This window comes from Xenopus tropicalis, chromosome 8, assembly GCF_000004195.4.
Source record: "Xenopus tropicalis strain Nigerian chromosome 8, UCB_Xtro_10.0, whole genome shotgun sequence".
NCBI lineage: Eukaryota > Metazoa > Chordata > Amphibia > Anura > Pipidae > Xenopus > Xenopus tropicalis.
The window spans coordinates 70,697,866-70,725,852 of record NC_030684.2 but is presented as its reverse complement, the minus strand read 5'-3'; the positions used below and the strand labels follow the sequence as shown (position 1 = coordinate 70,725,852).

The 27,987-nt window shown below is 39.2% G+C and overlaps 3 protein-coding genes across 7 annotated transcripts in view; 1 reads left to right on the top strand and 2 right to left on the bottom strand.

The window, feature by feature from the left end:
- Nucleotides 1-2,453, bottom strand: part of ppp1r13l (protein phosphatase 1 regulatory subunit 13 like) — a 32,706-nt gene extending 30,253 nt beyond the window's left edge. Inside the window, 1 exon segment of the mRNA NM_001045659.1 lies at nucleotides 2,211-2,453. The gene's annotated coding sequence lies outside the window, so the exon portion shown is untranslated.
- Nucleotides 2,454-12,359: 9,906 nt separating this feature from the next.
- Nucleotides 12,360-17,306, top strand: cd3eap (CD3e molecule associated protein). Of its 3 annotated transcripts, none has more exons than XM_002932604.5 (3): nucleotides 12,360-12,504; nucleotides 14,687-14,813; nucleotides 16,698-17,306. In XM_002932604.5, the coding sequence occupies exons 1-3, from the start codon at nucleotides 12,444-12,446 to the stop codon at nucleotides 17,083-17,085; spliced, it is 576 nt and encodes a 191-aa protein (XP_002932650.2). In that variant the 5' UTR covers nucleotides 12,360-12,443; the 3' UTR covers nucleotides 17,086-17,306. The 3 variants fall into 3 exon arrangements, with proteins under 3 accessions (XP_002932650.2, XP_002932651.1, XP_031747535.1); XM_002932605.5 differs by lacking the exon at nucleotides 12,360-12,504 and adding an exon at nucleotides 12,699-13,274; XM_031891675.1 differs by lacking the exon at nucleotides 12,360-12,504 and adding an exon at nucleotides 12,706-12,926.
- Nucleotides 17,307-18,225: 919 nt separating this feature from the next.
- LOC100485719 lies at nucleotides 18,226-25,775 on the bottom strand. Of its 3 annotated transcripts, XM_004916958.4 has the most exons (5): nucleotides 25,728-25,775; nucleotides 21,625-21,840; nucleotides 20,488-20,643; nucleotides 19,141-19,283; nucleotides 18,226-19,040 (listed from the first exon to the last, which is right to left on the bottom strand). In XM_004916958.4, exons 3-5 carry the CDS (start codon nucleotides 20,615-20,617, stop codon nucleotides 18,480-18,482), a joined length of 834 nt encoding a protein of 277 aa, XP_004917015.1. In that variant the 5' UTR covers nucleotides 20,618-20,643; nucleotides 21,625-21,840; nucleotides 25,728-25,775; the 3' UTR covers nucleotides 18,226-18,479. The 3 variants fall into 3 exon arrangements, with proteins under 3 accessions (XP_004917015.1, XP_012824983.1, XP_031747314.1); XM_012969529.3 differs by having other exon boundaries at nucleotides 20,488-21,840; XM_031891454.1 differs by lacking the exon at nucleotides 25,728-25,775 and adding an exon at nucleotides 24,668-25,691 and having other exon boundaries at nucleotides 20,488-21,840.
- Nucleotides 25,776-27,987: the final 2,212 nt, after the last annotated feature.

Sequence of the window (27,987 nt, the reverse complement as noted above, 5' to 3'; positions counted from 1 at the left end):
AGGTCCTCTGGTTGCCCATCCCTAATCCGTTCTAACCAGTCTTTTCTCTATAAATAACCAAAGTGTCATACCATTAGCCTAGGGATGTTAAATTAGTAGCTCTGCAAGCATTCCACAGCAGGTTTTCAATTCTAAAGAATGCTGTAGGCAACACCATACTTACCCCCCCCCCTCCTTCCAGAATAAAGCAACTGTATTATTTCCATTAAAAAGAGTTATTTGTATGCATAACTTTATTTATAAAGCACTGCAGTGCTACACATAACTGTATAACTGCATAATATAGAAAAGTACACACAGTAACAACAACATTATCATAAAAAATAGTAAATCAATAAGTATAAATACACAGAGATTAAATTGCATCATTAGATTTGCATAAATTAATAACAATTACTATTATGATCTTATTAAACCCTATTTTAGCAGCCAATTTTGAATTATAAGGAAATGGAGGGCACACTAATCAGCAACGCAAAAAGTATTTAGAGTAAGGTGCAAATAAGCCCCAAAGTTACCTATAAGGTAACTAGAAAGACTGCCAATACCAAAGAGTGGGCTTGCACTCAAAAAAATATACTCAAACAAGGTGGTATAAAAAAAAATAGGAAAAGATCAAAAGCATAGGAAATACCAAATAATACAATTACATACCACCCAAATGTGTACACCAGTGATCCCCAACCAGTTGTATTATATTTTTGCAAATGTAATGCCTGTATAGAACTGCATACAACATGTTGTTCACCACCCCCTTTGATGTTGCTCCCAAAAGTAGGTGACCATTTTTTTATTTCTGGCTTGGAGGCAAGTTTTGGAAACCCTGAAACACAGTTTCACTTTATGCAGAGCCTCCTGTAGTCCATCAGTCCACATGGGGCTACTAAATAGCCAATCACAGTCCTTATTTGGCATCCCCAAAGAAGTGTTTTCATGTTTGTGTGGCTCACCAAACTTTTTACACAAGAGTGTGGCTCACAAGTTAAAAAAGGTTGGGGATCCCTGGTGTACACGATAGAAACAAATTTAAAAAAAGCGGGATTTCTCAAGGGCAATTCTGAGGGTATCTGCGTCCTTGAATTATTTGGTAATTCCTATACAGTGACCTTTTTGATAATACCACCTTGTCTGAGTATATGTTTTTGAGAGCAAGCCCACTCTTTTGTATTAGTAGTAGCCTACGTTTAATTCCTATTTCTTCTGGTAAAATCAACCTGTGCCTGAGACACCAAAACTTAGCTAGTAAACTACAGCGCTGTTATTCAACCTGCTGGAGAAATCCCATTTACAGCTCTTCCTAAGTAACAACACAATTGTTACAGCCTCCTAATTTATTTCTGTGCATAACTGCCCCCACAAACATTCCCTCTCTTTTATGATCATGCAACAAGTCCTGTGCAACATACCCTTTCTTTCACAACCATGCAACAAGTTCCCACATTATCCCATATGTCACCAGAACAATGCAACAGGTCTCTTAATGCAAGTCTCGCTACAAGCCATGCATTTAATCCCACTATCCATTCATAACCATGCAGTAGGTCTTCCCACGATCATTTCTCTTTCCATAACCATGCAATGTGTCATACTAATACCCTTCTCTTGCCATATCCCTGCAACATGTCCTCCCACTAGCCTATTTATTGCCATAACCATCATGTGTCATCCTATTAACTTGTCTCTTGCCATAACCATGTAATGTGTCAACCTACCATGCTTTCTCATGCCATAACCATGCAAACTGTGCTTCCCTTATCACTTCTCTTGCCATAACCATGCAAACTGCCCTTCCATTATCACTTCTCTTGCCATAACCATGCAAACTGTCCTTCCATTATCACTTCTCTTGCCATAACCATGCAAACTGTCCTTCCATTATCACTTCTCTTGCAATAACCATGCAAACTGCCCTTCCATTATCACTTCTCTTGCAATAACCATCCAACATAGTGACATCTGAATAATTCCCAGCCAGCCATTCCTAAATTAAAGAACAGTCTCTAATGCTCTAATGTCTCTCACAAAGGAATAATTTGTCCCTGGAAATGAATCAGGTTTCTAAAACTGACCAGCTGCATTAATGACACGCATATACACTGATACGTTTCAATCATATGTGAAAGTCCTATAAAGAAGGTTCTTGCACCAAGCGAGCAGCCCTGAGCCCGGCAGATATCCCCTTATTGACTATTCCCATCAGGCTGGCTCACCTCACTGTAGGAGCGCTCCTGTGCAGCCCAAGTCCATTCGCTGGGCGTACCCCTGGCTCTCGCTCTCGGCAGCCCAATTACTGGCTCTTCTCTCCTCTCTCTTTTTCCTTCTTTCTTTCTTCCTCTCACAGCTCCGACGTTTACTATTTACTAGTAGTGCTTTCTTCTCTCCTCCCCTACTCTCTGCTTTAATCTCCCTACAAATGTCTTTCTCTGTCTGTTCAGCCTCCTTCCCTACACATTCCGCTGAACGTTTTTTCAGCCTCACCCCTTAATTCTCGCAACTTTCCCTTCTCTCCAACTTTCTCAGCTCTACTCAGCTCCAAGCCATGGCTCCTCCCCCACTTCTCCTCCTCTCACATTCCTCCCTATCAGGTATATGGCCGCACGCATACAGGTGGGGCTTGGCAAAGCCTCGTTGGAATCGTAGTTCCAAAGTTCCCTAACGCTAGAGCCCGCCAGAGTTCTAAGCTCCAGAGAAACTACAAAATCCAGCGTTCCTTGCTCTCCTCACACGCACAGCTCGGAGCATCCCAGGAACATTAGTATGTGACTGAGGAATGTGACAGGCCTGCTTAGTAAGCGCGACTAGTCATCGCCTGCCTGCTGATTATATATGAGCAGTTCTGCCAGTAGCCAGCTCATGAATGATGTACGTATCACAGGCAGTGGTATCACTGTTTAGACTATGGTATCAGCGTTGCTAGACTCCCAAGAGGACCTGTAGTATAACTGGCGATAGTTCAATATCATCTGTCAGAGGTGTCTTTTCTCACATGTACAACCGCTTTCTATTCTTCTTATGGGATTTTTAGAAGTGTATTGGCGGAACTTTCACCCATTCGTAAATACAGAAACTGGGTGAATTTTTTTGTGGTAAGCTCTTTCACAGTTTCTGCTCCCAAGTGTCTATGTTGTAAATACGCCAAACACCATCTGCATAAAATCTGCTCTAATTGTACTTGAAACAGTGCGGAATATGTAAAATTGTTTCATTTTGGTGAAAAATAGGATTTTATGTGATGTGTTGTTGCAGGGGTTATAGAGGACTAAAGCAAAATAAATGTCCTGCTTCTCTGAAAGGTCCGTTTACAACACTGCGTACTAGGGAGGGTTTATTACATTTAGTTAGGAAAACTGTAAGTCATGGTGTGGTGTGATTAACCCCCACTGCAGAAGTAGCACCTTATAGACATTAGGACTACTAAACAATTAAAGAATTTACAGGGTCTGCATTAAATCACTCTTACTAGTACTTTTTTAATATTTAAACAATAGTGGAGGGGAACTATCGTGAAAAAAATAATATCATCTTTATCATACTGCATTAAGAACCTTTTCAGATATAATAAATTAAAAATTCCCCCTCTCAGCATCTGTCTCTCTTCATTGTCAGATTGACAGTTAGGGGCATGTTTACTTGCATTGGAGATAGATATCAATGGTGATATATACTGTAGCAACCAATCAGTAATTAGGGCTCTGACACAAGGGCCTATTCACTGCTCTGTTGGAAATATCCTCTTCAATGGGCGATGAAGCACTAACAATACCCACCCCTTCACATTCGTTTGGAACCTGCGCATGTATAAGGCACTACATGTCTTGGGCAAATGCTCAGAAATGGCTCCCTTTGCATTTTTGGGCAGTTACCCTGAAATGCAGCATGCAGAGCTCTCACCCTCTAGTAGCTGGTATTAGGAGACTGGAACTGACGTCACATTTGTGCTTTGTGAAGAGATGCCACACACATTTCTGCCCACACGTGCAAATGCTTGAGATGCTTACTGGGCATGTGCACTGGAATTTACTGCGGGGCAATGGGAGATTTTCTAAAAATCGGGACAGTAATGTTGGGGAGTGGAGACCAGGGGAGAAACATAAAAATTGGGTAACTCCTGAAGCAATAGTTGGCGGGGGGGGGGGGGGGGGGGGGAATTGACAGCTCTGATTTAATGTGTAATATGTTTTGCATGCAGTGATTTCAACAAATGTGAAGGGGCAGGTATTGTCAGGCACTTTTATTACCCACAGGAGAGGAGATTTCCAGCTGGCTGATAAAGTCAGCTGGCCATACACGTGGCAATCTGACGATGTTTCGTGCGACCATCGGTCGCACGAAACATCGTCAGATCCGCCACACACCATTCAGGGCTGAATCGGCAGGTAAGGAGGTAGAAACAATAGGATTTCTACCTCCTTCTGCCGATTCAGCACTGAAGGGAAATTTTGGTCAGGCGCCTTCTATGGCGCCCGATCCAAATTTTCAAACTGGTCCGACCGGCGAGTCGGCCGATATCAGCAGCTTCCTGCGACTCGCCGACATACCATACACGCACTGAATATCGTACGAAATGAGGCTTGGTACGATATTATCGGTGCGTGTATGGCCACCTTTAGAACAAGGGTCCTCAACCTTTATTTCTCCAAGGACCGGTTGCAAGGAGAAAAAAATTTCCACGGACCAGGGGGGGGGGAAGGGTGCGCTGCAGACGCGGTCTTACTTGCATTTGCGCATTGGACGCGCTGCGTTCGTTCGCGCACTCTTGCTTGCAGCACGTTCGTTCGCGCCTTTAAATGCGATGTGTGTTGAATTTCTGCCTCTCTGTGTACGATGTATTATGCTCTGGGGGAACGCCGGCGGCCCAGTGCCAAGCAGTCCACGGCCCGGCACCGGTCCGAGGCCCGGTGGTTGGGGACCCCTGCCTTAGAAGACATTTAAAAATTAAAGGAAAATTATACCCCCAGAATAAATACTTAACGAACAGATAGTTCATATTATGTTGAGTGAATCTCACCAAACTGGAATATATATATCAGTAAGTACTGCCGTTTTAAATAACGCAACTCTAAATGTGACAGTAAGACGTGTGGAAGCAAAAGGCAGAACTCTGTCCATTAATTGGCTGATGGGGCCTAGCATATATGTGTGCCTTGGCTTGTTTGTGTGCACTGTGAAGCCTATGATCCAAGGAGGCAGCCCATAATTCTTTAAATGGCAATTTTCTATTTAGGATTACCCAATAGCACATACTACTAAAAAAGTATATTTTTATGAAAATGGTTTGTTTAGAATGAAGCAGGGTTTCACATATGAGCTTGTTTATGCAATATATTTTTGTAGAGACCTACATTTTGTTTTTGGGTATTGTTTTCCTTTAAGGGCAATGACAGACAAGGAGATTAGCCATCCACAATAAATCTTCTCTACTGTAGACTACTAATTTCCTGCAAATTTTTTACCAATACTTTGCAATAATGTAAATTGCCAGTAGAAAACATATTTGATGCTTTGTTTTTCCGAAATCGCCTGAAGTTGCCTTGCAAGGAAACTTTGGGCAATTTAGAGGTGCGTATGTTTTTCAACCAGCTAATTTACATTATTGCCAGTGAGAAAAAGTTTGCAGGAGATTAAAGCCAGCCATACACACACCGATAATATATTCGTTGCATGTATGGCGGCGGCTCGACAAAGCGTCCGATATCGCAAAAGGATGCAGATATTGGTCGACTCGTTAATTGGGCAGATTAAAAGATTTTGAACGGCGCCATTCAAAATCTACGTTCAGGGCTGAATCGCCAGGTGGAGGTAGAATTTCTATTGTGTGTACCTCCATATCTGACGATTCGATTCAAGTCCTGAACGTCAATGGAGGGTGGGAACGATCTTTCGTGTGAGTGTTTACCTATGAAAAATCATTACCTCTTCCACCTGTCAATGCTGCCCTCCTGTGACTGAAAACCTCACTGCAACATGCGATAGATACAAGTAATGAAGCACATTTTCAGGAAGGCAATCATAGCAACACTATGGGGCACATTTACTAATCCACGAATGTCGGTAAAGTGTCTGAATGCGTTTTTTTCGTAATGATCGGTATTCTGCGACATTGTTGCAAATTTTTCAAGCTCAATACGAAAAAGTCGCGACAATTCGCGAAAGTCGTAATGGCTATGAAAAAGTGGCGACAATTCACGAAAGTCATAATGGCTATGAAAAAGTGGCGACAATTCACGAAAGTCATAATGGCTATGAAAAAGTTGCGACAATTCACGAAAGTCATAATGGCTATGAAAAAGTTGCGACAATTCACGAAAGTCATAATGGCTATAAAAAAGTTGCGGCAATTCACGAAATTTGTAATGGCTATGAAAAAGCCACGACAATTTGCGCAAGTCGTAACGGCTACGAAAAAAATGCAAAAAATACGAAAAAGTTGCAAAAAGTTCGTTTCCAATCCGATTTTTTCCCATTCGGGATTCGGATTTGTGGATTAGTAAATCAGCCCCTATATATTAAAAAACTTTTATATAAAGTGCTATATTTGTGTGCCTGCACATCTGAGTACTCCAATAGTCTACCCATAAATAACCCCAGCAAGTGAAAAAGGTTTACTGGTACATTCATGCTGCATTATTTCTTTTGTTGTAAATATCAACACCTACAGGAACTCCAAAGTCCCCATTGTTTTTAATAACTGTGTATAGTTTATATGTCATTTATCTGGTTTATCTCTTTGACTGCATAGTTACACTTCTATTAAGCCTTTAAGCACATCTGTCTGGCTATATATTGACACCCAAAAAGTACCCTCATCTTTCAGGACGTGGTAGGCAATAGTGATAGCATCCCTTCCCTCTGAGTTTAATTCTTTGATCTATTCCTTCATATGGGATACTAAACTGTAGTGTATACATTTAAAAACGTCACCCATTCCTACCTAACCTCTGTAACTGGTGGCAATGATGTTCTTAATTGGTACCGAATTATATGTAGAATGTATCTTACACCAATATGCCACCATACTATGGGCCTTAACCAGATAAACTATGTTTTAAGTGTGTGGGAGCTCAGGTACGTTCTTGCTTGTGCTTTGGGCCTGTCCTGGTTTAAATAGACTTTTAGAGAAAGTGGTCAACTTTTTGATATAGACTTTGAATATGCCAAATCCCCAGTGGCATTCCACCTATAATTTTCCCTGTTTGAGCAGAGGGCGCCTGAACAAGTTTGAAAAAATCTGGGGACATTGCCTATTAGACTACAGAATACCTCAGTGTCACTAAACAGGTATTTTGCCTGGTGAAGGGGCCTTAGAGCTCCGAAAGCTTGCAATGTACTTTTATTGTTAGCCAATATAGGTATAATTTCTACAATACAATGTATTTGTGGGTTTATATTATATTAATATTTTCGACACTGGCTAACACGGTACTACAGTTTTTGTTTTGTGACTAAACAGGTTGCAACAGTGGTTCTTACTCTTGCTGCCTACCTTCTTCCTCTTTCTCTTTTTACTCACTTCGCTCTTTTTTTCGTTTCTTAATATGCCTGCTAGTTAGTAGTTTTTGTTGCTGTTGCTAATCTTGAGATACCATGGTATATAGTCTTCATGTGGATAACTGCTGAGACATGACTGTTACTCAATGCTAAATTTAAAGCAAATAAATACTGTCATTATATAGCATAAATTTAAATGTTTTAAGCTAATGCAACAAACTTTCTAGCCTTCTCTGTCCTTGTTTACTTTTATACCAAAAATAACTATCCTGTTTTATTACAGCAGAGTTGCAGTTTGTAGACCTTGAATTAGTGGGGCATACATTAAAAGGTGGGGGGTCATGACAGACAAGGGTCTGGTTGGTCAAAATATGGTAAGTAGGTATTAGGAAGAAAGGTCTGACATGTCAAGTATGGAACAGCGGGAGTTAAAATTTTTTATTACATGTATGGGACCCATTATCCAGAATGCTCGGGACCTGGGGTCTTTCAGTAATTTGGATCTCCATACCATGAGTCTACTAAAAGATTATTTAAACATTAAATAAGCCCAATAGAATTGTTTTGCCCCCAATAAGGATTAATTATAGCTTAGTTGGGTTCAAGTACATGGTTCTGTTTTATTATTACAGTGAAAAAGGAAATCATATTTAAAAATTAGAATTATTTGCTTATAATGGAGTCTATAGCAGATGGGTTTTTCTGTAATTCGGAACTTTCTGGATAACGGGTTTCTGGATAATGGATCTCATCCCTGTACTAATAATTTAATGATTTTTTTTAAGTCCCTAAAAGCAGCTTGTGGAGATGCCATAAAAATATCATCCGGATGTATCTAGTCTGTACTTTAAATGATTTTGCACAGTGTATAGAAAACATTTAATTTGTATGTGAAAATATCTGTAGCTTTCCAACCAGGGCGTTTGGGGCAGTTTATGTGTTATCTAAGACTAATGACAGTGACACAACCCTGACAAATGCAAAGCACACAAAGTTACCAGGTAATGCTGGAAAGAACAAATACTTTATCCAGTTCAAGTTAAAAGGAGCCGCAGGATGCAATTTTGTGTGTTATTCAGGAGGATGAAAAGCGCCAGCATTAACCAAAAGTTAAGCCACTGAACACAGAGTTGGCTTTGTATAGACAATAGATAAGAGATGTAAGAACACAGCAGTGCTGATATTAAACACGAGTCCTGTAAAATTATTACTTTTCATATTTGGCGTTAGTGCTCCTGTAAAACAGTGCTGATCTTTAATCAAGATATACTATCTGTAGTATCAGGGTTGGCTTTAAGGTGATGTAGCTGATTTGGTCCAATGGCTGCAATGTGTCGTGATCTGGGTAACTGGGCATCTATCCAATGGATGCGTTTATCCCAAATTACAGATCAGGGGGGTTATTTATGATGCGTAGATGCTTGGGGAATATATTTTCTGGTATCCGTTCCTTTTTGTTCTTTGTGCTGAATTGTTTTCAATATCATTTTACACAAAAAAAAAACACCACCTAAATCAGGCAAGCTTTATTTTTTTAATAGAAGTTTGCAGTGAGGTAAAATACAATACCAAAGGTCCTCAGCGCTCAGATGTGATGAAGTATCCAATCTTACGTGAACCAAATGTTTGTGTTTATAAGTTTCTTTACTGCAGCTCCGTCTAAGAACAACCCCTTTGACTGGGTCTCGAAAAGACTCAACGATATGTAAATCCGGAGCGCATAAAAAAGGGAACAAAACAAAAGCAAAGAAAAAATGATAGTGTGGCAACATTTATATAAAGTGATTCCTTAACCCCGTATAAAGTGTTACTTGTGCTCAATAGATTAACATTCACACCAGGGTGCAGTGCCCACTAACTGACCATTTGATCTTTGCTCCTGAGGAAGTGTACCGGCAAGTACACAAAACGCGTTGGGCTTTTGTGGACATTGAGCTCCTGTATCACACTACCTTTGTAAGTTTTATTCTTTATTTAGTTGTTTTTTAATAAATAATATTGCACCAGTGGCGGTTCTTCTCTTTGTGTGCCTTATTGAGGTTACAGCCACAGCCTGCAAGAGGATAACCATTCTTGGTCTGCACGTTGATACAGTTGCGTTCCACTTCAAGGATACAATATCCGTTCATTTGGCTACATTCTGCAAATGAAAACATCATGTTTGTTTTGCTTCAACAACACTGCCATCTGGTAAGCAGTTAGTGGTACTGCACCCTGGTGTGAATGTTAATCTATTGAGCACAAGTAACACTTTATACGGGGTTAAGGAATCATTTTATATAAACGTTGCCACACTATCATTTTTTCTTTTGTTCCCTTTTTTATGCGCTCCGGATTTCCATATCGTTGAGTTTATTTTTTTAATAACCTGACCTTGGACAAAAATTGGGCACAAAGAAAAAAAATCTCCAGGAAATGTAAGCGAGTTGATTTTTTTACCTGTCTGATACACCAGCTGTTTACATTAACCTGCCACTTAATGATTATTGGTTAGCTACTTCTCAGTGCTTAGGAACTCAAGTTCTCACCTCATCCCTTTTAATTAATAATAATCCCTTTTAAATAATAAATTAATAATTTATTATTTAATTTAAATACAGAGAGGAACATAAGTATTTGAACACCCTGCAATTTTCTACTTAAAAATCATGGAGGGGTCTGAAATTCACATTGTAGGTGCATTCCCACTGTGAGAGACAGCATTTAAAAAAAAATTCAGGAAATCACATTGTATGATTTTTAAAGAATTTATTTGTATTGCACTGCTGCACATAAGTATTTGAACACCTGGCAATCAGCAAGAATTCTGGCTCTCAAAGACCTGTTATGAATGAGATACGCTCGGGTGCAGATAGATCAACTGTTGGAGCAATTGTTAGAAAATGGAAGAGGCTAAAGACAACTGTCAGTCTCCCTAGGACTGGGGCCCATGCAAGATCTCACCTCGTGGGGTATCACTGATGATAAGAAAGGTGAGGAATCAGCCCAGAACTACAAGGGAGGAGCTGGTCAATGACATGAAGATTGCTGGGACCACAGTTTCAAAGGTCACTGTTGGTAGAACACTACGCCGTCATGGTTTCAAATTATGCATTGCACGGAAGGTTCCCCTGCTCAAGTCATCACATGTCCAGGCCGTCTGAAGTTTGCCAATGACCATCTGGTTGATCCAGAGGAGGCTTTGGAGAAAGTCATGTGGTCAGATGAGACCAAAGTAGAACTTTTTGGTCTAAACTTCACTCACTGTGTTTGGAGGAAAAATAGTTGCATCCCAAGAACACCATCCCTACTGTGAAGCATGGGGGTGGTAACATCATGCTTTGGGGGTGCTTTTCTGCGAAGGGGACAGGACGACTGCACTGTATTAAGGAGAGGATGAAGAGCTCTAAGGCCCCCTTCGTCAGAAAAAAAACAAATGTTGTGCCATTCCAGTTTTCATTTGTATTTTGCCTGATGAAGGGGCCTTAAAGCGCTGAAAACTTGCAATGTATTTTTATTGTTAGCCAATATAGGTATCATTTCTACAATACTCTTGTATTTGTGTGCTTTTTTTTATTATTTTTAACTAGCATGAGAACTTGTTTATGCATGTAAAATAAATGTTAGATAAGGATGACATCTAGTGGACATGTGGAAAACAGCAGCAATAATGCATGATGTAAACCAGAGGCATAGGTTGAGGTTAAGTGTAGTAAATAGTTTAGTAAATTGTAAACTATATGTAACATATACATTTATACAGAACAGTACACCCTCTAATTTAGAAAGTCCATTTATCATGAAACTAAAGTTTTGGATGCCTCATGGGCTGTTTTTACAATTATGCTGCTTTTTCCTGTCCCATTTGGAAGCACTAATTGTGTAGAACAGGGCTGTCCTACTGGAAGCCTGTGGGTAGGATGTGGGCCCCCTAAAGGAATTTTATGGCACCCAAAGTCTTTGACTTATTTGTATGACATAATGATTGTCTTTTAATCCAGCCCTTGAATGTGCAGGATAAGAAATAACCATCCATGTGTAACAAACTGAACAACATAGAAGAGAGCTGCATCCTCATTGGCCAAGCAGAATAGGCTACTCACTTCTGCTTTGTAGTAAGCACAGAGGATCTAATTTGGAGAATCTGTGACTAGCTGACCATAAGCCCCAGATCAACCGCACCCTAGCTCTCATACCCCTATTGATATAAAATAAGTAAAATGTGTAACAAGGCCATAAACATAAAGATACTGTTGCGCAATACAAGCTTTTGGATGCTTGTAAGTGAACAAACTTGACAGTTATATTCATGTCATGGATGTTGGTCATTTCCCAATTGGGTCAACTTTGATCTAAAACAAATGATAATACATGTTTGTTGGTTAATATATCACACAGGACAATAATACACAAATGCCATGAATATCCTGTAAAATATATCCTTATAAATAGTGCTTAGTGATGTTATATGCCCTTTTTTGTGCACTTAAACTTGCAAAAGGTAAATAAATGTCACATTAATTCAAATTATAAAAAATAATGTATCTAATTAAAAATATAAGACATAACCATATTAAAAGTAGACTTGGCATTGCATGTTGTTGAGTATATGTACATGCTTTAGGCTGCACTTTCTCAGATAAAATATCAGGTTACAGTCAGGTAGGCAAAACTGAGAATTATACAGCACTTTCTTGAATCCAAAAGTATCATTCTGACTTTTAACATCACTAGACTTAACTTAACTTTTCCTCTTATATTACTGACAATGAGAACTAATATTTGGACCGAGTCCAAACTACAGTTCCCAGGATGCTCAGCCAGAGTCCCGCTATAAAAGTGCCTTTAAGAAGCCGGCTATGGGTTGCCAGTTTCCTCTCAACAAATATGCCGTAGCCATAAAAACCTATACCTAATTTATACCTATACTATTGGAGCGATGTACCCTAAAATACTCAAAAACATAGTAGCCGGATATGACGTTGCACCGTGATGCACAGGCCCGTGTTATACAGAGCGCCGCCATGGAAGTGCCTGGTAAGATGGCAGCTCCCTCCATACACGCGTTTTTGGGTGTCAAACTATAGCTCTCTGTGTGGGGTGTTACTGATTATATGTGTGTGGCGCAGTCTGACCTCTCCGGGCCATAATAACGTGCCTCTTATGATATATTATTTATATTGCTTGTGATACTTCGGGAGGTGGTGCGTACATGTGCTTTGTGGGGATCTATATCGCTTTCATTTATCAGCGTTAAATTCACGTCAGAAGGGAATGTTCCATACACCATAATAATGGTGGGCCGATGAATGCCTGGCAATGAAACTCCTTTACTTTTACTTTATCTATGGTGTCGTCAGGCATAGCACAGACCTGCCTGTCTGTATCCTGGGAATAAGTCCCATGCATGGGGACAGATTGTGCTGCATTATTCCAAAATGCTGCCTGTGTGTGCCCGAGTTAGTATTATTATTATTATTAACATTTATTTATAAAGTGCCAGCATATTCCGCAGCGCTGATAGAAGCCACTTTATCCCTTTAGAACTAGACTTTGGCTTCCAAAGCAAAATTGGATAAAGAGCCCCACTCAATACCGAAACCCCTAATATACCTATTGCTGTAACCTGTTCCTTCAAAAAGTATGGATAAATACCATTTTTATATGCGGAAATCCAGCTGCAAAACAGCTCTTCTCTTTTTGCATAATTTGAAATCCTGGCACTGTGATGCTCCTTTCTTTATTGCCATCCCCTGTAGGATGCAGGCTGAAGACTGACTGTCTACTTTCTGTCTTAGTCGGCTTAGGTAACTGTTCCAAACCATATTAATACATTAAAATCATGAAAAGTCTTCATATTTTTAATTGATGTATATTGCAAAGCTGCTTGAAATTATATTTACTTTTCAAAAACGTTGAGCTCCACTTTAATATATTTGTGTCCTAAATTGCAACTTAGTAATTGGTAAAGATCCAGGCTGTAATGCTGCAGAGTAATCAATGTATTCAGTAGCATGTATCGAAAGTAATCGGTAAATAGCAGTTCAAAATGTTGGTTTAATAACTGTTTGATTTAGGCATGGTCGGACTGGGCCGCTGGGACACTGGGAAAAATCCCGGTGGGCCCCGGCGGCCCAGACCCGACCCTTGCCAGCACTCCCCCTGCCCATCCACACCTCCCCTGACGCATTACATTTACGCACTCGGGAGGACCTTGGGGGGGGGGGGCAGGTTAGGGGACCCGGCCGGCCCCTGTGGGCCCTTCACCCCCCAGTCCAACCCTGGACTTAGGCAGGATGAGGTGGAAACCCTACCAAAAGGGTCATCACAGGCTTTTAATATATTTACCAATTAAAATTTAGGACTCGCTCATTCTAAACAATAGCGTTGTTAGGTATGTTAGAGGTAGTTTTGTATAGGGCCTACCCGACCGTCATTTGGCCAAATACTAAAGTTGCTGACTTGGTTCGTGCCTTATTTTAGGGCACATGTACAACTTTTATGGATAGGGCCTCTCAATGTGCAACCCAAAATTAGCTTTCTCTGGTATGGCCCTTCTCTTTTAAGTTTCCTGAAAAGGCCATGCACATGGTTCTAGCCAACAGCAGAGTACTGATGTGCCTGGTACACTGCACCCTAAACTGGCTATGGGTGGGAGGGTCCAGCTACCAACTCAGCCAATTGCTTTTGTTCTCTGTCCGTTCATTTGGCAAATCAAGGGAAATGGTTACTATAACATACAGGCAGTTTTGTGTATATTTATTTCACTGCCAGTGACACAAAAAAATAAAAGAATTTAAATGTACAAAGGTATTTTACTGAGGTTATCTATGTAATCTGTGCTGCTTAGTCTGATTTCAGTTTATTTAGTTACCCCTGTGCTACACACCAGCTTTGTTGTATAAACTGTGGTAATGTTTCTGCAACAGTACATAATATTTACACTTTTTTTTTATACATTTTCACTTTTTGGTGTTACTTTTCCTTTAAGTCAGTATTCTGAAACCGGCACAACTGCTTACATTTGGGATGTCTGTGCAACAAATGATTAACTGTGGTAAAAGGGTTACTGACTCCATATAGAAGAAGTTTATGATATGGTAGCATCAAAAAACAAAATTCAACATGATACACTTTGAACTTGGGCTATTAGCAGACTGTTAAACACAGATGCACATACTATAAATATAACAATAACACAATGTCTATACCCTTCTAGGAGGAAAAGAAAGCTTTCAGTGCCCCTTGAACTTTAAGCCTGTGGCTGTGTGTGAAGGTACGGTAACTTCTGATCCTGACTTAGAAGTATGGCTTATCAAAGCCCCAGCAGGTTTTAATCCTGAGAGGTAAGATATATTCATTTATGATCGCCATTTCAGTATGTATTTTGACCTCAACATTTCTTCAGGGTAATGGCATCTGGGGAGATTTGAATTTTGTCACTTCAGTTTTTTTTAGCTCTGTAGGCTGGGAACAAAACCACACAAATTGGAGGGGCAAATTGCTCCAAATTGTCCTGTGTGCCATTACTCTTTTTAAGTTTTTCATATTCGTGTTTCACCCTTTAAATCCTAAAGTATACGGATATAGATGTTCAAAAAGGCATAAGTATTCAGTCATGTAGCCTCCGCCCTTCAGCAGAAGTGCCTACTTACAGACTAGTGGTCTAAAATGTTGCATGTAAGTATCTGCAAATTCCAATAAAAGATATAAAACGTCTAAAAGTGTAATACCATTAAAAATATAATAAATAATTTTAAAAGCTTATATTGCACTCACATTAACTTCAGTCAGTCACATATAGTTATGTAAAATCGCAGTGTTCCAGTTCAGTCTAAATGAGAGTCATGCAGGCGTGTGTATTTCCCTTGTGGTTCTGCCTGCAAGTAAAGGTGATGTCTGGCACTTTTCTGAAGGGTGGAGGCTACTGGACTAAATATTGGTGTCTTTATGAACATCTCTATCTATACACTTTAGATTTAAAGGGGAAATACACCTTCAAACAACTTTCTTTGCAACACTGGGTGCTAAGTACAAGTGATTGCTCTTACTACACTATATTAGTTTCTGGTTTCTCTGTTGCCATAGGTGCTGATCTGTTTTAGTGTTGTGCAACTTCTAGTACTGCTAAGTGACTGTGAAAGGATTAATATCCCAAAGGACTAGCAATTTCTAATATTTTTTTTGGTATATCTGTTTGGCAAGGCTGCCAAACAACCAGATCTGGGTCTGATTTGTCCATCCACATGTTGGCCCAAATAGGGCTTATCCAAACGTTGACTCTAGGGACAGTAATTGGATCATCCAGTGGGGCTGACAAAACCTAGGTCTCAGGCAGGTTTGAAAATCTTATTGGATGAGGATCACTTTGGTTCATTAAAATGGTCTTCATCTGTTGGGAACCTCAAACCTGGAAAGAAATCAATCAGGTAGGCCCATCAGTGAGCCACATACACAGACAAATAAGCAGCCAAATCAGCAAGCTGAGGCTGCTTATGTATGGCCTTCTTTAGCGTGCAAAAAGGCCGTCAAGATGCGAGAATATCACATTTTAGGTGTTTGTTTACTTTAGTTCCCTATGAGGTTAACCTAGCTGCTGATTGGTTCCTATCCTACAGTGCAGAGTGCCACAAGCTCCCCTGCACAGCCTGGAAAAGGAGGCAGCAGGAAGTGGAACAGATGGGATGCGCTAGTAGGATTTGTAGAACTTTTTAATAAATCAGCATGCAATATAAGTATAATGCACTGGCGCATTCTTGGTTTTTACATAATATGTCACCTTTAAAATCGAGACTTTAATGCACTGGACAGTTGAAGTGACATTTTAATTCAGATAAGGCAATTTTCTTGAATATGCAAGAATATGCAAATTAGGGTTGGGGTTCAGTGATGTAAATAATGTTACTGAGAGTAAATTACCATTCAGTCTGTATTCAGCATCCTTACTTCTGTGTATTTATTTAAAAAAAACTTACTAGAAGTTATGATGCCAGTCCCACTATTATTCCACCTATTTACAAAGATTGGAGTCTCCAAAAATCATCTTTGGATGTGTGTAAATAGAAAATGTCTTCTTATAAACAATCTGTGCTTATATATTATAGGGTACACAATGTAAAGGCATGTCATATACGTCAATCAGGTAGTTTGCTATTTCTGTGTTTTTAAGTAAATAAAATTTCCTTCTGATTTAGCAAAAGTTCTTCTGTCTCCTTTCTCTCCTTTTATAGCTTCACCAACCATCGTTTCCCTCTTGCTGGCTGCAAGACCCAGAAAGTGAAAGTTGATGGTGTCCGGAGACTGTACAACGTGACAGCTACTCCATGCACAGATACACCCTGCCGTGCCCTTTTGCCACAGGATGAAGCATCAGGGGACAGACTTGTGTGCGCTCCCCAATTTCAAGGTGTCATCACCATAGCAGATGCCCATGGAGAGTCTTCAGTCTTACACCCCATTCCAGACAGACTACCTCGAACTGTTCCCGAAGGGTTAAAACTAAGATACTGCCCTTTTGGATCAGTTAGCCCAAAATATAAGAGGAAGGGAGACTTAGCCATTGTTCATAAAAAGAAGAAGAAAAAACGAAAGCGGGAAGAGGCAAATGTTAATGTCTAGGACATCAATATGGCAAACGTTTGGACTACAAAATTTGCATTACGCCTCTCATCTGTAATACTTGTTGTGGCCACAAGGTGACATGGCATTGTTAAATCTGCTACACAAACACTCTTGTGTTTTTAGTATCTTGGTCCACTCCCAAACTGTGATAGGTATATTTGGTGCCAACTGCACAGTTTTTTTGGGTGTATAATTAAAATTCATATAGTTGACATTTACATTCTCTTTGGCTGGGTGTTTTTTTTAGTAATTTAATGGAAGGAAAGAGGGAGCAATACACCAAAATGGTGATGTAAAAGTTAGTGATATACATATATTCCAATTTGGTAAGATTCTTTAATTGGTCACTTATTAGGCTATAAATTGTCTGTTGGTTAATGGAGAACTAAACCCTAAAATGAATATGGCTAGAAATGTCATATTTTACTGGCTTAAAGTTTCAGCGTCTTTATAGTAGTAATGATATAGGTCGTTACAGTTGTCACAGGAGCTCCCCATCTTGGATTCTGCCCCCCCCCCAGAACTGTCTGGGACAGTGCACATGCTCAGTGTGGTCTGAGCAGCTGTTGAGAAGCTGAGCTTAGGGGTTGCAAATTATCGAGCAGAAAATAAGGGTGGTCATTATCATGTAATGTGAATCTGAATGAATTACCAATCAGCTTTTTACTGTTACATTTATATACTATATTTATACAGTATATTGTGAGTCGGCCCCTAAGCTCAGTAAGTGAATCAGCAGAAAAGAAGATGGGGAGCTACTGGGGCATCTTTGGAGGCACAAATCTTCCCTGCTAAACGGCTGTGGTTGCCTTGGGCTGGTACAGAAACCCAAAACATAATGTACAACATTTCTGCCCTACTTCTTTAGTTAGGCTTTAGTTCTCCTTTAAATATTCATTCTGGTGTGGTATAGCTTTCCTTTAAAGGGTAAAGAGCTTAAAGTTCTCACTGTGAATATTTCCTTTCTTGTGTATTTTTCATTGCAAAAGTAGAACTTATTGTTTTACTTGCATTTAAATGGATGTGGTGTGTTTAGAAGGTTAACACAGAAATCATGTAACTTCCATTTTTATTCATGTAGTGCACCAAATCCTGGTAGCCATGTCTGTGACACTTAATGATCTACCCATGTCAGACTAATGTCAAAATAAAGTTTTATTTTCTATAAAATACTTAATTTAACATAAACACTGATACTTGAGGCTCAGCCCCATGTATTGTCTTGATACACTGAAGATAAAAAAGTAAACAACAAATATATAATAGTATACATAGGTGTAAAAATAAGGAAAACAGATCCTGCAGTTTCAATATGTGGGTGCAAAACATCATTCAGAAGTTTAGGGAGACCCCCATAGACCTTTCTGTAGGGCACAGTTACTTATAGTTACTCAACTGACATTCATGAATGAATAGTTTCTTTGTGAGTCCCCTTCAGTCCTATTAGATATTGCTGGTTCTTCGGACACAGTAGGCTTTTCTGAAGAAGTTGTATTTCTCAGCACTGGCATAATAGTATTGTCTCTTAATGTTAAGTTGTGGTTGTTATTTGTCAGTTCTTTTGGTAATGTTATAGTTGCACTCGATGTTAAGTACTTCTTGTAACCCCCACTCCTCTCCATTGCTCTACATAGCCGCTCCCACCCACCCTCTTCCCCTCGTAATGCTAGGTCATACAGTCTGGTATGAGCTCGTAACTGCCTGATAGAGCGTTGAGTCTCCTGGTTTCTGCGCAGGAGAGCAAGGGATCGTAGGGAAATCTCAAGTAGGGACAATGTTGGTTGATTGTTTGTTGAAGTATCTGGAGTGGAAGATGGGGGACTAATTGGTGTTGGAGGAAGGGCCGCCTTGGGTGCAATCCGAGGATAAGATTGAAGAATGGGAAGATAAGAAGAATGTATTGGGCGTTTGCGGTGACGTCGGATGGGGGTCTGCAGAATAAGAAGCCTTGGCTGCAGAATGAGAAAATGGAAGAAAACTGTGTTAGCTTCTTGCATAGTTTCTCAGTACTAACCTTTTTGCACAGCATGCCTTCAGTAATTTATTCCTCACCTGTTTTAATACAATATTCTGCACTATGTAGATGGGAGTATATGTTGTCTGTGCCGGTGTAGTCACTTGTGAAATATCTGAGACTTTTATAATTGCTGTTCCACTCTTGGTCTCTTCAGAGCCTGTGCTTTCTGAACTGCTGTCTGTAGAATGGCATCAAGTAAAAAACATATATATAAAATTTGTATTTTATATAGTATAAAAACAAGCATGCACTCAATTCAGACATTACCAATCCTCAAGGGCCAATTTCCTTTTAATCATTTTCCTTGTAGAAAGCTTATTGGTTAATTTAAAACATACAAATGATTCTGTATATTGATATTGAGGGTTCATTAAAGAAAAATAACTTACTATAGAAGGCACTAAAGTGTGTGAGAAGGCAACGTAACATTTCAATGTGAGCGATAACTTGGAGCAGGGGATAACAAAAAAAGGTGGTGATGCATTTAATAATATTAAGGCTATATGGCAAAGCCCATGGAGGACATAAATGGATGAATACTGGAAAAAAGAACAGTATTGGTGGGAATTACTTATAGTATTGCATGCCCTCTTAACTTTAGTAGGCAGCCTTCAGTCTAAAGCTGCCCATACACAAATAGATGGGGTTGTGTGATAAGGTTGCCTGATTTAGCTACCAATGTGGTGGGCTGATCCAGTTGTTTGGCCCCTAGACCAATGATCAGATCACATAGACAGCTAAAGGAGACTGTTAGGAGGGGAACGCATCAACAATCAGATGCAGATATAGCCAGTGTTTAGCGCGATATGGTCAGACAATCACAACACTGGCTACTAAGCATCCTATTTGGTCTGAAAGTGCTGAGTTGGCAGTTTTATTGGCCTGTGTGTGGCAAGTTAAAGAACAAAGAGGCAGAAGACAAAAAAGAAAATTATAAAATTATCTGTTCCTATTACTGTTCAAATTACAAAACGTCTGTAGGGGAAGGGGCAAGGTTGTTCCCTCTAGCCCTGTGTAAAATCATTTTCATTTTTTCCTGAGTTGAATGGAGCCACATTACTTTCTGGCAAATCACCTGGTAAATCATCCTTTAAATGTTTTGTTCTAAATAGATGACTTACAGGCATATATACAGAAGCCTGGCAAAACAAGCCCAACTACATAAGGATTGCTCTAGGCAGTCAGGTTGTTTCAGGCTCCCATTAATAAGAAAAAGAAACATGCCAACCTCCTTTGGGTGGTCTTTAGGTGCTGAGAGTTGGCAGCAGGCTACGGGTTTCAGCTCCTGTAACCCTGAAATGTGCCTGCCCCATTTTTGGTGTGAGCTGTCATTCTGTCATTGGCAGACTGGGACAAAGACAAGATTGATGTATGATTGTTACCTGAATACCCAGAATCCTTTTCGCTGTCCACTCGTGTCTGGGCCTTGTTGGGCTGGCTTTCAGTCTCATTTTTTGTCAGATTCTTTCTCTCTGGATTTGGTGGACCTTTCTCACAAAGTGGAGATTTCATGCTTAAATTGTCAATATTTGGTATACCTGTTTGTAAAGAGAATGCATTTAAATCCACCCACTGGTTGAGTACATGCATTCATTACTTGCACAGTTGTTATATAGTCTGTATACTTTTGGTTTTTTTTCAACTTTCTCCCTCCTCTCTGTCCTCTCCTGGCTTCTCTGTTACACCTTCCATTACTCTGTTCCCCATTCCTCTTCCTCTAAATCTAGATCCTCTAGATCTAAACCAAAAAATTAATTGATCTAAGCTAAGAGTGGTCCTCTGAGCATTTTTGCAGTGTATACTAATTTGTTGAGTCACTGTATAAGCAGTTTGAGAGACTTGTAGGCTGCTTTTAGCAAGTTCTAAGTGTTTAAAATCAGATTGTCAGCACCCTTAATTTCTATGCTATTCCTGTATGGTCAGTTAACCGGAGGTTTGATGAGTCTCTGACTAATACAGCCAAAATTCTGGTACTAGCAGTGTAAAATGGCTAAAACAGAACTTAAAAGTAACTTGCAACGGTGCATAAAGAAACATGTAAGTTTATATTAATTTATTTTGTTTGAGTTTAGATCCTATTTAAATTTCTCATTTCTACCACTTCTTGACCTTTTTTTCCCAGTCGGTTCCTCTGTTTTCTCAACTTTTCTATTCTCAGCTGCTTAATTGTTTCCTTTCTGCCAATTACACGATTCTTGTCCCCTTTTACTCCCTTTTCCCTTCCTCTGCCTTTTCTATAGTTTGTCCATTCATTTCCTTTTCTTTACTTTCGTTCTCTTTTCTCCCATCATTTCAGTATATCACTCCTCCTTCTGTTTCCTTGACACTTCTGCCCATCTTACTAGTCTTTCTCCCCTTCCCTTAGATTTTGAGATTTCTTTTTTACACCACACTCTTATGTTTATTATACTCCTTTCTCTTTTTGCCTTGCTCTCTTCCTGGCACCCCTTGTACAGTTGCATTTTCTGAGGATATCCCTTTTATTTGACAAATTAAATGTACCTACTTCAATACCATACCTTTTCTTTTATGGCGTGTGCTTCCACAATCTTATTGTAGTTGTAGCGTATTGCCACTGAAGTACCCTTTCCTCTGCAGCCCCGTACAGTGCTGACTTTCTTGCACTAGTTATGTAGAGCTTTTGTGCAGCAGTTAATCAATTCAGTTTTGCTTTTCAATCAGTTTCTTCAGTTGCTGCTTTCAGTACATGAACAGTGCCATCAAAATGAAATGAACTGCAAAAAAGAGCAAAGCATTTAAATGGATTATGAATCATATGCCCACTCACATGACATTGTAGCAAGGTTAGACTATATCCGTGATGACTATATAACTTAAGGAATGAGATGTGAGGTGGTCAGAGACCTAATGAATGTGGTGTAAGAAGCATCCACCGTTTGGAGTGAAAAATAATAATAATGCAATGGTTTCGACACAAAATGTTGTCTTTCTAGGTTATGAATTAACTCCACTTCTTAGTTGTGGGTCAACGTGTAGGTGGAAATTCACAAAAGTGAAGTAAAACTTGAGAAATTAATTGAAATTCATTTGACGTTGAATTGTCATTAAATAGAAATTAAATTTATACAGCCACTTTTTGGGGTTGACAGTTGGCCTGTGTCAATTATTTCACATTTAAAAAGACTACTTACACTGGTAAAATTGTGTTATTTTAATTTGAGATTTTAAAAAACTGACTGTCAAAATGATGGCAAATATGAATTTGTAATTTAAATTATTTTGTTTTTGTCAGAAATGAACATTTTACTGCAGTGTAAGCGCAATTTTGTCTTAACCTTCACCTTAAGAGAAATAAAATACTTTTTGCAATCATATAGTCACTTTTCTTGTATGAATGAATGTATTCTCCTTCCTTTTAGTCAGTAAATTCTAGCTGTCTGTAAGGACAGACAATGAGCATAATCAGTAGCCTTTAACAGAGCAGTATTTGGGTTTGCCACTTTAATGGAAAGGGTATAAGTACCCCTTCCTGTTGGTATATGTATCATTTTAATGGGCACTACTCCACAGTAGTGAAACCTGTAGCACCCATATTGAAAAATCCCAGCATTGCATGACCGTAAAACAGTAGTGGGAGATTATTGCTCAAAATCATCCCCCAAAGGCTACTGGCAGCACTTCCATCCTACATATAGTGGTGAGATGCTTCTCATTGGCAGGAGTGGAAAGTGCTGCAAGAAGCCATCAGCTGGGGCATTTGGCCAATGGTCTCAAGTTGTGTCATTCTTATTCTCGCTGTTCTGAAATGCTGGGTGCCTTAATTCAGCAACAGGTAGTCTAAACTATAGTAACTGCTTCATTCTGCAAATTCAACAGTTACATTTGAGTTATTGTTTTCTTTTTAATTCTTCCTTGTTTTTCCCTCCCCTTTTTTTTTTTTTAACTACTCGGCTGCCTCTATGAATAGAACATGATTGTGTCCTGTACTGTACACTGTGTCTCTGATTCAAGCCACCCTTTCTATTTCCGTACAGTATACAGAACACACCTTCTGTACTGTACTCTGTGTAATTTTTCCCTAGGACATTTTGGTGACACACTGTACTGTGCTAACCACTCCCTCCTCTGTACAGTACTAACTGTACGAACTTATCCTTCTGTTCCGCACATGCCTGTGCTATGATTTCAGCTCCGCCTTCCACGTGTGTGTGTATCAAGTAGTTTATATCTGCAGTATCATACAGGGATGCTAGGAGCCCACCAAAAAACCTTGCACCTTAGGCCCATTCTCCAAACAATCTTTCTTTCTCTATTTGCTCACGTCCTTTATTTTCATACCCTCTTCTCTTTATTTACTCTCATCTGTCCTTCTCTTCATTTCTCTTGTTATTGCACAAAAATGAGGAATGGGACAAAACGCTTGGGTTGAAAGGAGGGCTCACTGACACCTGGGCCCACCTGGAGATTTCCTAGTACCCTTGTGGGCCAGTCCAACTGGATATGTATCCTATATCTGCATCTTTCTTTCTCTTTTTATTTCTTTCCATATACAGGTATGGAACCTGTCATTCGGAAACCCGTTATCCAGAAAGCTTTGTATTTAGGGAAGGGCATCTTCCATAGACTCCATTATAATCAAATAATTCAGATTTTAAATAATTTTCTTATTATTTATTTTCCTTTTCTCTGTAATAATCAAATAGTACATGGTACTTGACCTCAACTAAGATATTATTAATTCTTATTGGAGAGGAAACAAGTCTGTTGGATTTATTACATGTTTAAATCATTTTTGTAGTAGGCTTAAGGTATAGAGATCCAAATTACAGAAAGATCTATTGTCTGGAAGACGAGGCCCCAAGCATTCTGGATAACAGGTCCTATACCTCTATCTCTCCCCTCTATCTTATCTTTCTCTTTTTGTTTATCCAGCCATTCATCCACTTAGTTTAAAATTCATTTTTTTTCTATAAATCACATTTATATCATCCATGTATTACATTTTTTATACATGTATCACCAGTATTTTATTAGGGATGCACTGAATCCACTTTTTCAGATTTGGACAAACCCCCAAATCCTTCGTAAAGGGTTTTGCTGATTACCGAGCCAAATCCTAATTAGCATATGCTAATTAGCTTTTGGAAGGGTTAAATGTCGCCACATGCTGCTAATATTTGCAACTTCCTTGTTTATGTGACAAAGTCACATGATTTTTAGGATTCGGTTCGGCTAGGAGAGTGGATTTGGCCGAATTCTGAACTGAATCCTGGATTCGATGCATCCCTATTTTTTACATCCACCCACCTTCTGTTATGCCTTCCTATCCTGCTTTTACCTATCTGTTTTTCCTTTATCTCTGTCTTATCGCTCTATCAACACAGTTTCCTACATCAGTCTGTATATCTATCCCACTCTGTGTATGATTTGTTAGTCTATCTTATATACCAATTTCTGCCATCCATCCACCAACCCACATTATTGTGTTTCTACCAATCAATTTGTTACTGTCAACCTATATCTCTCCATGCATCTTTATGTCCTTATCTGTACATTCATGCATTATTCCATTGTTTCACTGCATACTTCTTTTTAACTCACCTTCACTGCTCTCTCCCATGCAGTGTCTTGTTCTCTATGTTCTGAATTTGTGATTCTCCCTCATGGCTTGCCACCTCCTCTTTTATTGTTATATCTCCTCCTCTCTCTCCACCCCTTTCTAATTCAGCATGTGTTTCTAACATAATCACTCCATGTTAGTGTGCGTATAAAAACACATTCAGAACAGCATTTCAACCCAGGGCTACACAGGCATGAGCTATGTCCCACTTGCCTAACACCTAGTCTGACATTTTTCCTTCATTTAGCAATGTGCTGCAAAGTATAAAATGCAAATCAGGATTCTTCAAGATGGGCACGCCAATATTTGATATACAACAAGTCCCACTATCGGCTGTTGGCTGTTTGGAACCCTAGTGTTAAAAAAGTGAGAGAAAAACTTTGCATGTGCTATCTGGCATACATCGGAAACTGATAGCAAACCTCACAGCTCCTGTCTTCCTTCCTATGTGTTTTTTTATCAAATTGTCCTTTGCATTCATAAGCCGTACTTGAATTTGCATGTTACGATACTCTATTTAAGGAAGAACTAAAGCTCACAAAGAATTAGTCTAGAAATTTGCTTTTTTTACCAGCCCAAGGCCACCAAGACACTTTAGCAGTGGAGATTTGTGCCTCTAAAGATGCCCTTAGCTTAGGGACCAACTTTCAATATACAATAAAACATTATAATGCAAGGCTGAATAATAATTCAGATTAACATTTCATGGCAACATATAAAGCAGTGCATTCTGCATGAGAAAATATATACCTGTATATATTTCTGATGACCCCTAAGCTATGCTTGTTGACAGAAGCCCAAAGCATACAATCTATTTCTAGGGCCAGTGGCAGGCAAAACATGGCTTAAAAGATCAGAATATGTGAAGCTGCTGTGAACAACTTTGAAGACAAAGATTATTACCATTATTGTTATAGGACTACTGTACCTCTGTACTTGCGCAGTAAGTTCATAATATAAATAAAGCATTGTAATCCATATCCTCTTTTAGGCTTAAGTTTACATTGAAAGACAGCATTAAAAGTGCAAGATGAATCTTACCTTCAGTGTGTCTCTGTGCATCTTGTTCCTTGTGCATGTGAATCTGTCTCATTCATCTGTTTACACCACCCTTTTCCTCTTTTATCTCCTCCTACCTTCCCCGCCCCTTTTTAATTCAGTCTGTGATTTGACTCTATCAGTCTCCGAGGCTGTCAGACTTGTTATTTTCCAACCCATCACCCAGTTTTTAATATATGTTCATTCCTAGATCTATCTAAATGTCTACTCATTATACTGTGTTCCCTTCTGGTCTAATTCTCTCACTTCATATTTTCCCAAATCTCCACATTTCTTTTTCAGTAGCTGTACTAATGAAAAATACATAAGTAAATCATGCTGCAATATGTGCAACCCAATGTTAGGTGTACTTTTTAGTATCTTTGAAAGGGTCATGTTGGAAGGAATAACCTTTAGCAAGCACTACTTTGCACAATACATGTTGTAGAATAGTCCTTATGGGCCTATGTATTGTTTACTTTATGTCATCGTTCCCCCTATTGAGGGTAATAAAAACCGATACGCATACATGTACATTGCTATTGTAAAACATCTATCTTTTTATCTGTCTGAGAATCAATCGCTCACCTCTCCCTCCCTATCTCTGCAGCGTGTCTTTGTATGTGATCAAGCTGTGATGACGTACTAATAACACTCGCACAGCCATGTGCTGCGGATTAACCCCCTTAAGAAGGGGAGTTAAAAAGGGAGACTCACTGACAGAATAGAAAGGTGGGGTGGAGGGGTAAATGAAAAACGCAATGAGGGAATTCAGATGAATATAGATGGATGAGGGTGCAAAAGTGAATAATTACAAATAATACTGCTACAAAAGGATGAGATGACAGACTAATGCAGGGATAAACCAGATTAAGAAAGACAGGCAAACAGACTTAAACCTTAACCAACTCTTTGTTTCATATAGAAAAATATTTTTTGCTGTACCAATCAGGGCCTTTTTAAGGTACTAGCAGGCCCTGGGCAAAATTTCATTGGTGGGCCCCAACTGCGATTTGTGAAAGAATAACCCTCAAGCACCTGAATTTCAATATAGTAAGGCAGGCAGCAAAGAAACGGTCTGCACTTACTAAAGTAGACATGATCCCCAGGCGTGCTGCCCTGGGAGCAGAAAAATTACAAAATGGTAATGCCACAAGAAAAAAGGCAAAGAAATAACCAGACTGTAGCACTCTTCCAGTTATTTAAAATGATGGTGGGTCCTGGGCATAAGCCTCTTGTGCCTGTTTATTAAAACTGCCCTGATCTAAATAAAAGTCTCCTATTGATGTAGTTGAGGATTTTAAAACTATCAATACAATATACAAGTACAATACATCTTAACGCCTGATTTTTCAGCATATTGGAACTAGTAGGAGAGATATGTGTGGTTTTTCATGCTTTCTATTAATTTTCTTGTTAGCAGTCTGTAGTACATTGGGTACTGTACTGCAGTCACTCCTCCCCAGATGTTCTGTTCTCAGTTGGTGTTTCCTCCAGCGTGCTTATAAACATAATTACATAATGTGTGCTTGTACAGTAAAAGCAATAGACAGGCAGGTACAAGGTACAGAACGCTCTCGCTAGGAAGAGACACTCCCCCACCTGTCCTGGGATGTGTGCCAAGGAGAACACAAGAGAACTAAGAGTAATAGGACAGCAGCCAAATGTAAACTGTGCCTACTGAAAATACTATAGTAGTTAATCAGTCCTTGTTATGTACCCAGAATGGGTTCAAGCATGCCATACAAATTGACTGGCTGTGGGTACAGATTGTGTAATATGTACAGATCTAGTAATAGGTACAGTATGTACGAATCATGTAGTGGGCACCAGTAAAACAAGCATATGCTGTACATATAAATTACCTACTCTCTGTACACTGGAATATCTAAGGAATTCACATATGTACAGTACAGTCTCTGCTGCAAGGATATCTTTATATACCAAAATATTTTTATTACATATAAGTTTATATAACACACTAAAATACAAGTGCATGGCCATCCTACTATATTTAATCTTAAAAGATAATATAAAAAAGGTATATAAGCCCCCAATTCAACTTCTAAGTTCTAAGCTTTTATATAATTCAGCCGGATCAACAAAAAAAGGCAAAAAGGTCAGACATGCAGAGGTGATTTTACAAAACAAAATAAAAAAAACCCAACAGATTTCAAAAAGTATCTGACTCCACAGGATGCGGAAAATCCATTGATAGTTATACTCTAATGCCATCTGTTGCTACAGACATACACCTATAATG

What these genes read in the sequence shown, in the direction of transcription:
- cd3eap (XM_002932605.5), top strand. Translation starts at nt 13,196, where the DNA reads ATGCTCCTTTCTTTATTGCCATCCCCTGTAGGATGCAGGCTGAAGACT. An exon ending in TTCTGTCTTAGTCGGCTTAG is followed by an intron (nt 13,275 to 14,686) that starts GTAACTGTTCCA and finishes ATACCCTTCTAG; the next exon opens with GAGGAAAAGAAAGCTTTCAG. An exon ending in GCAGGTTTTAATCCTGAGAG is followed by an intron (nt 14,814 to 16,697) that starts GTAAGATATATT and finishes CTCCTTTTATAG; the next exon opens with CTTCACCAACCATCGTTTCC.
- LOC100485719 (XM_012969529.3), bottom strand. Translation starts at nt 20,695, where the DNA reads ATGCATGTACTCAACCAGTGGGTGGATTTAAATGCATTCTCTTTACAA. An exon ending in AAAGGATTCTGGGTATTCAG is followed by an intron (nt 19,284 to 20,487) that starts GTAACAATCATA and finishes GCCATTCTACAG; the next exon opens with ACAGCAGTTCAGAAAGCACA. An exon ending in AGAATATTGTATTAAAACAG is followed by an intron (nt 19,041 to 19,140) that starts GTGAGGAATAAA and finishes CTCATTCTGCAG; the next exon opens with CCAAGGCTTCTTATTCTGCA.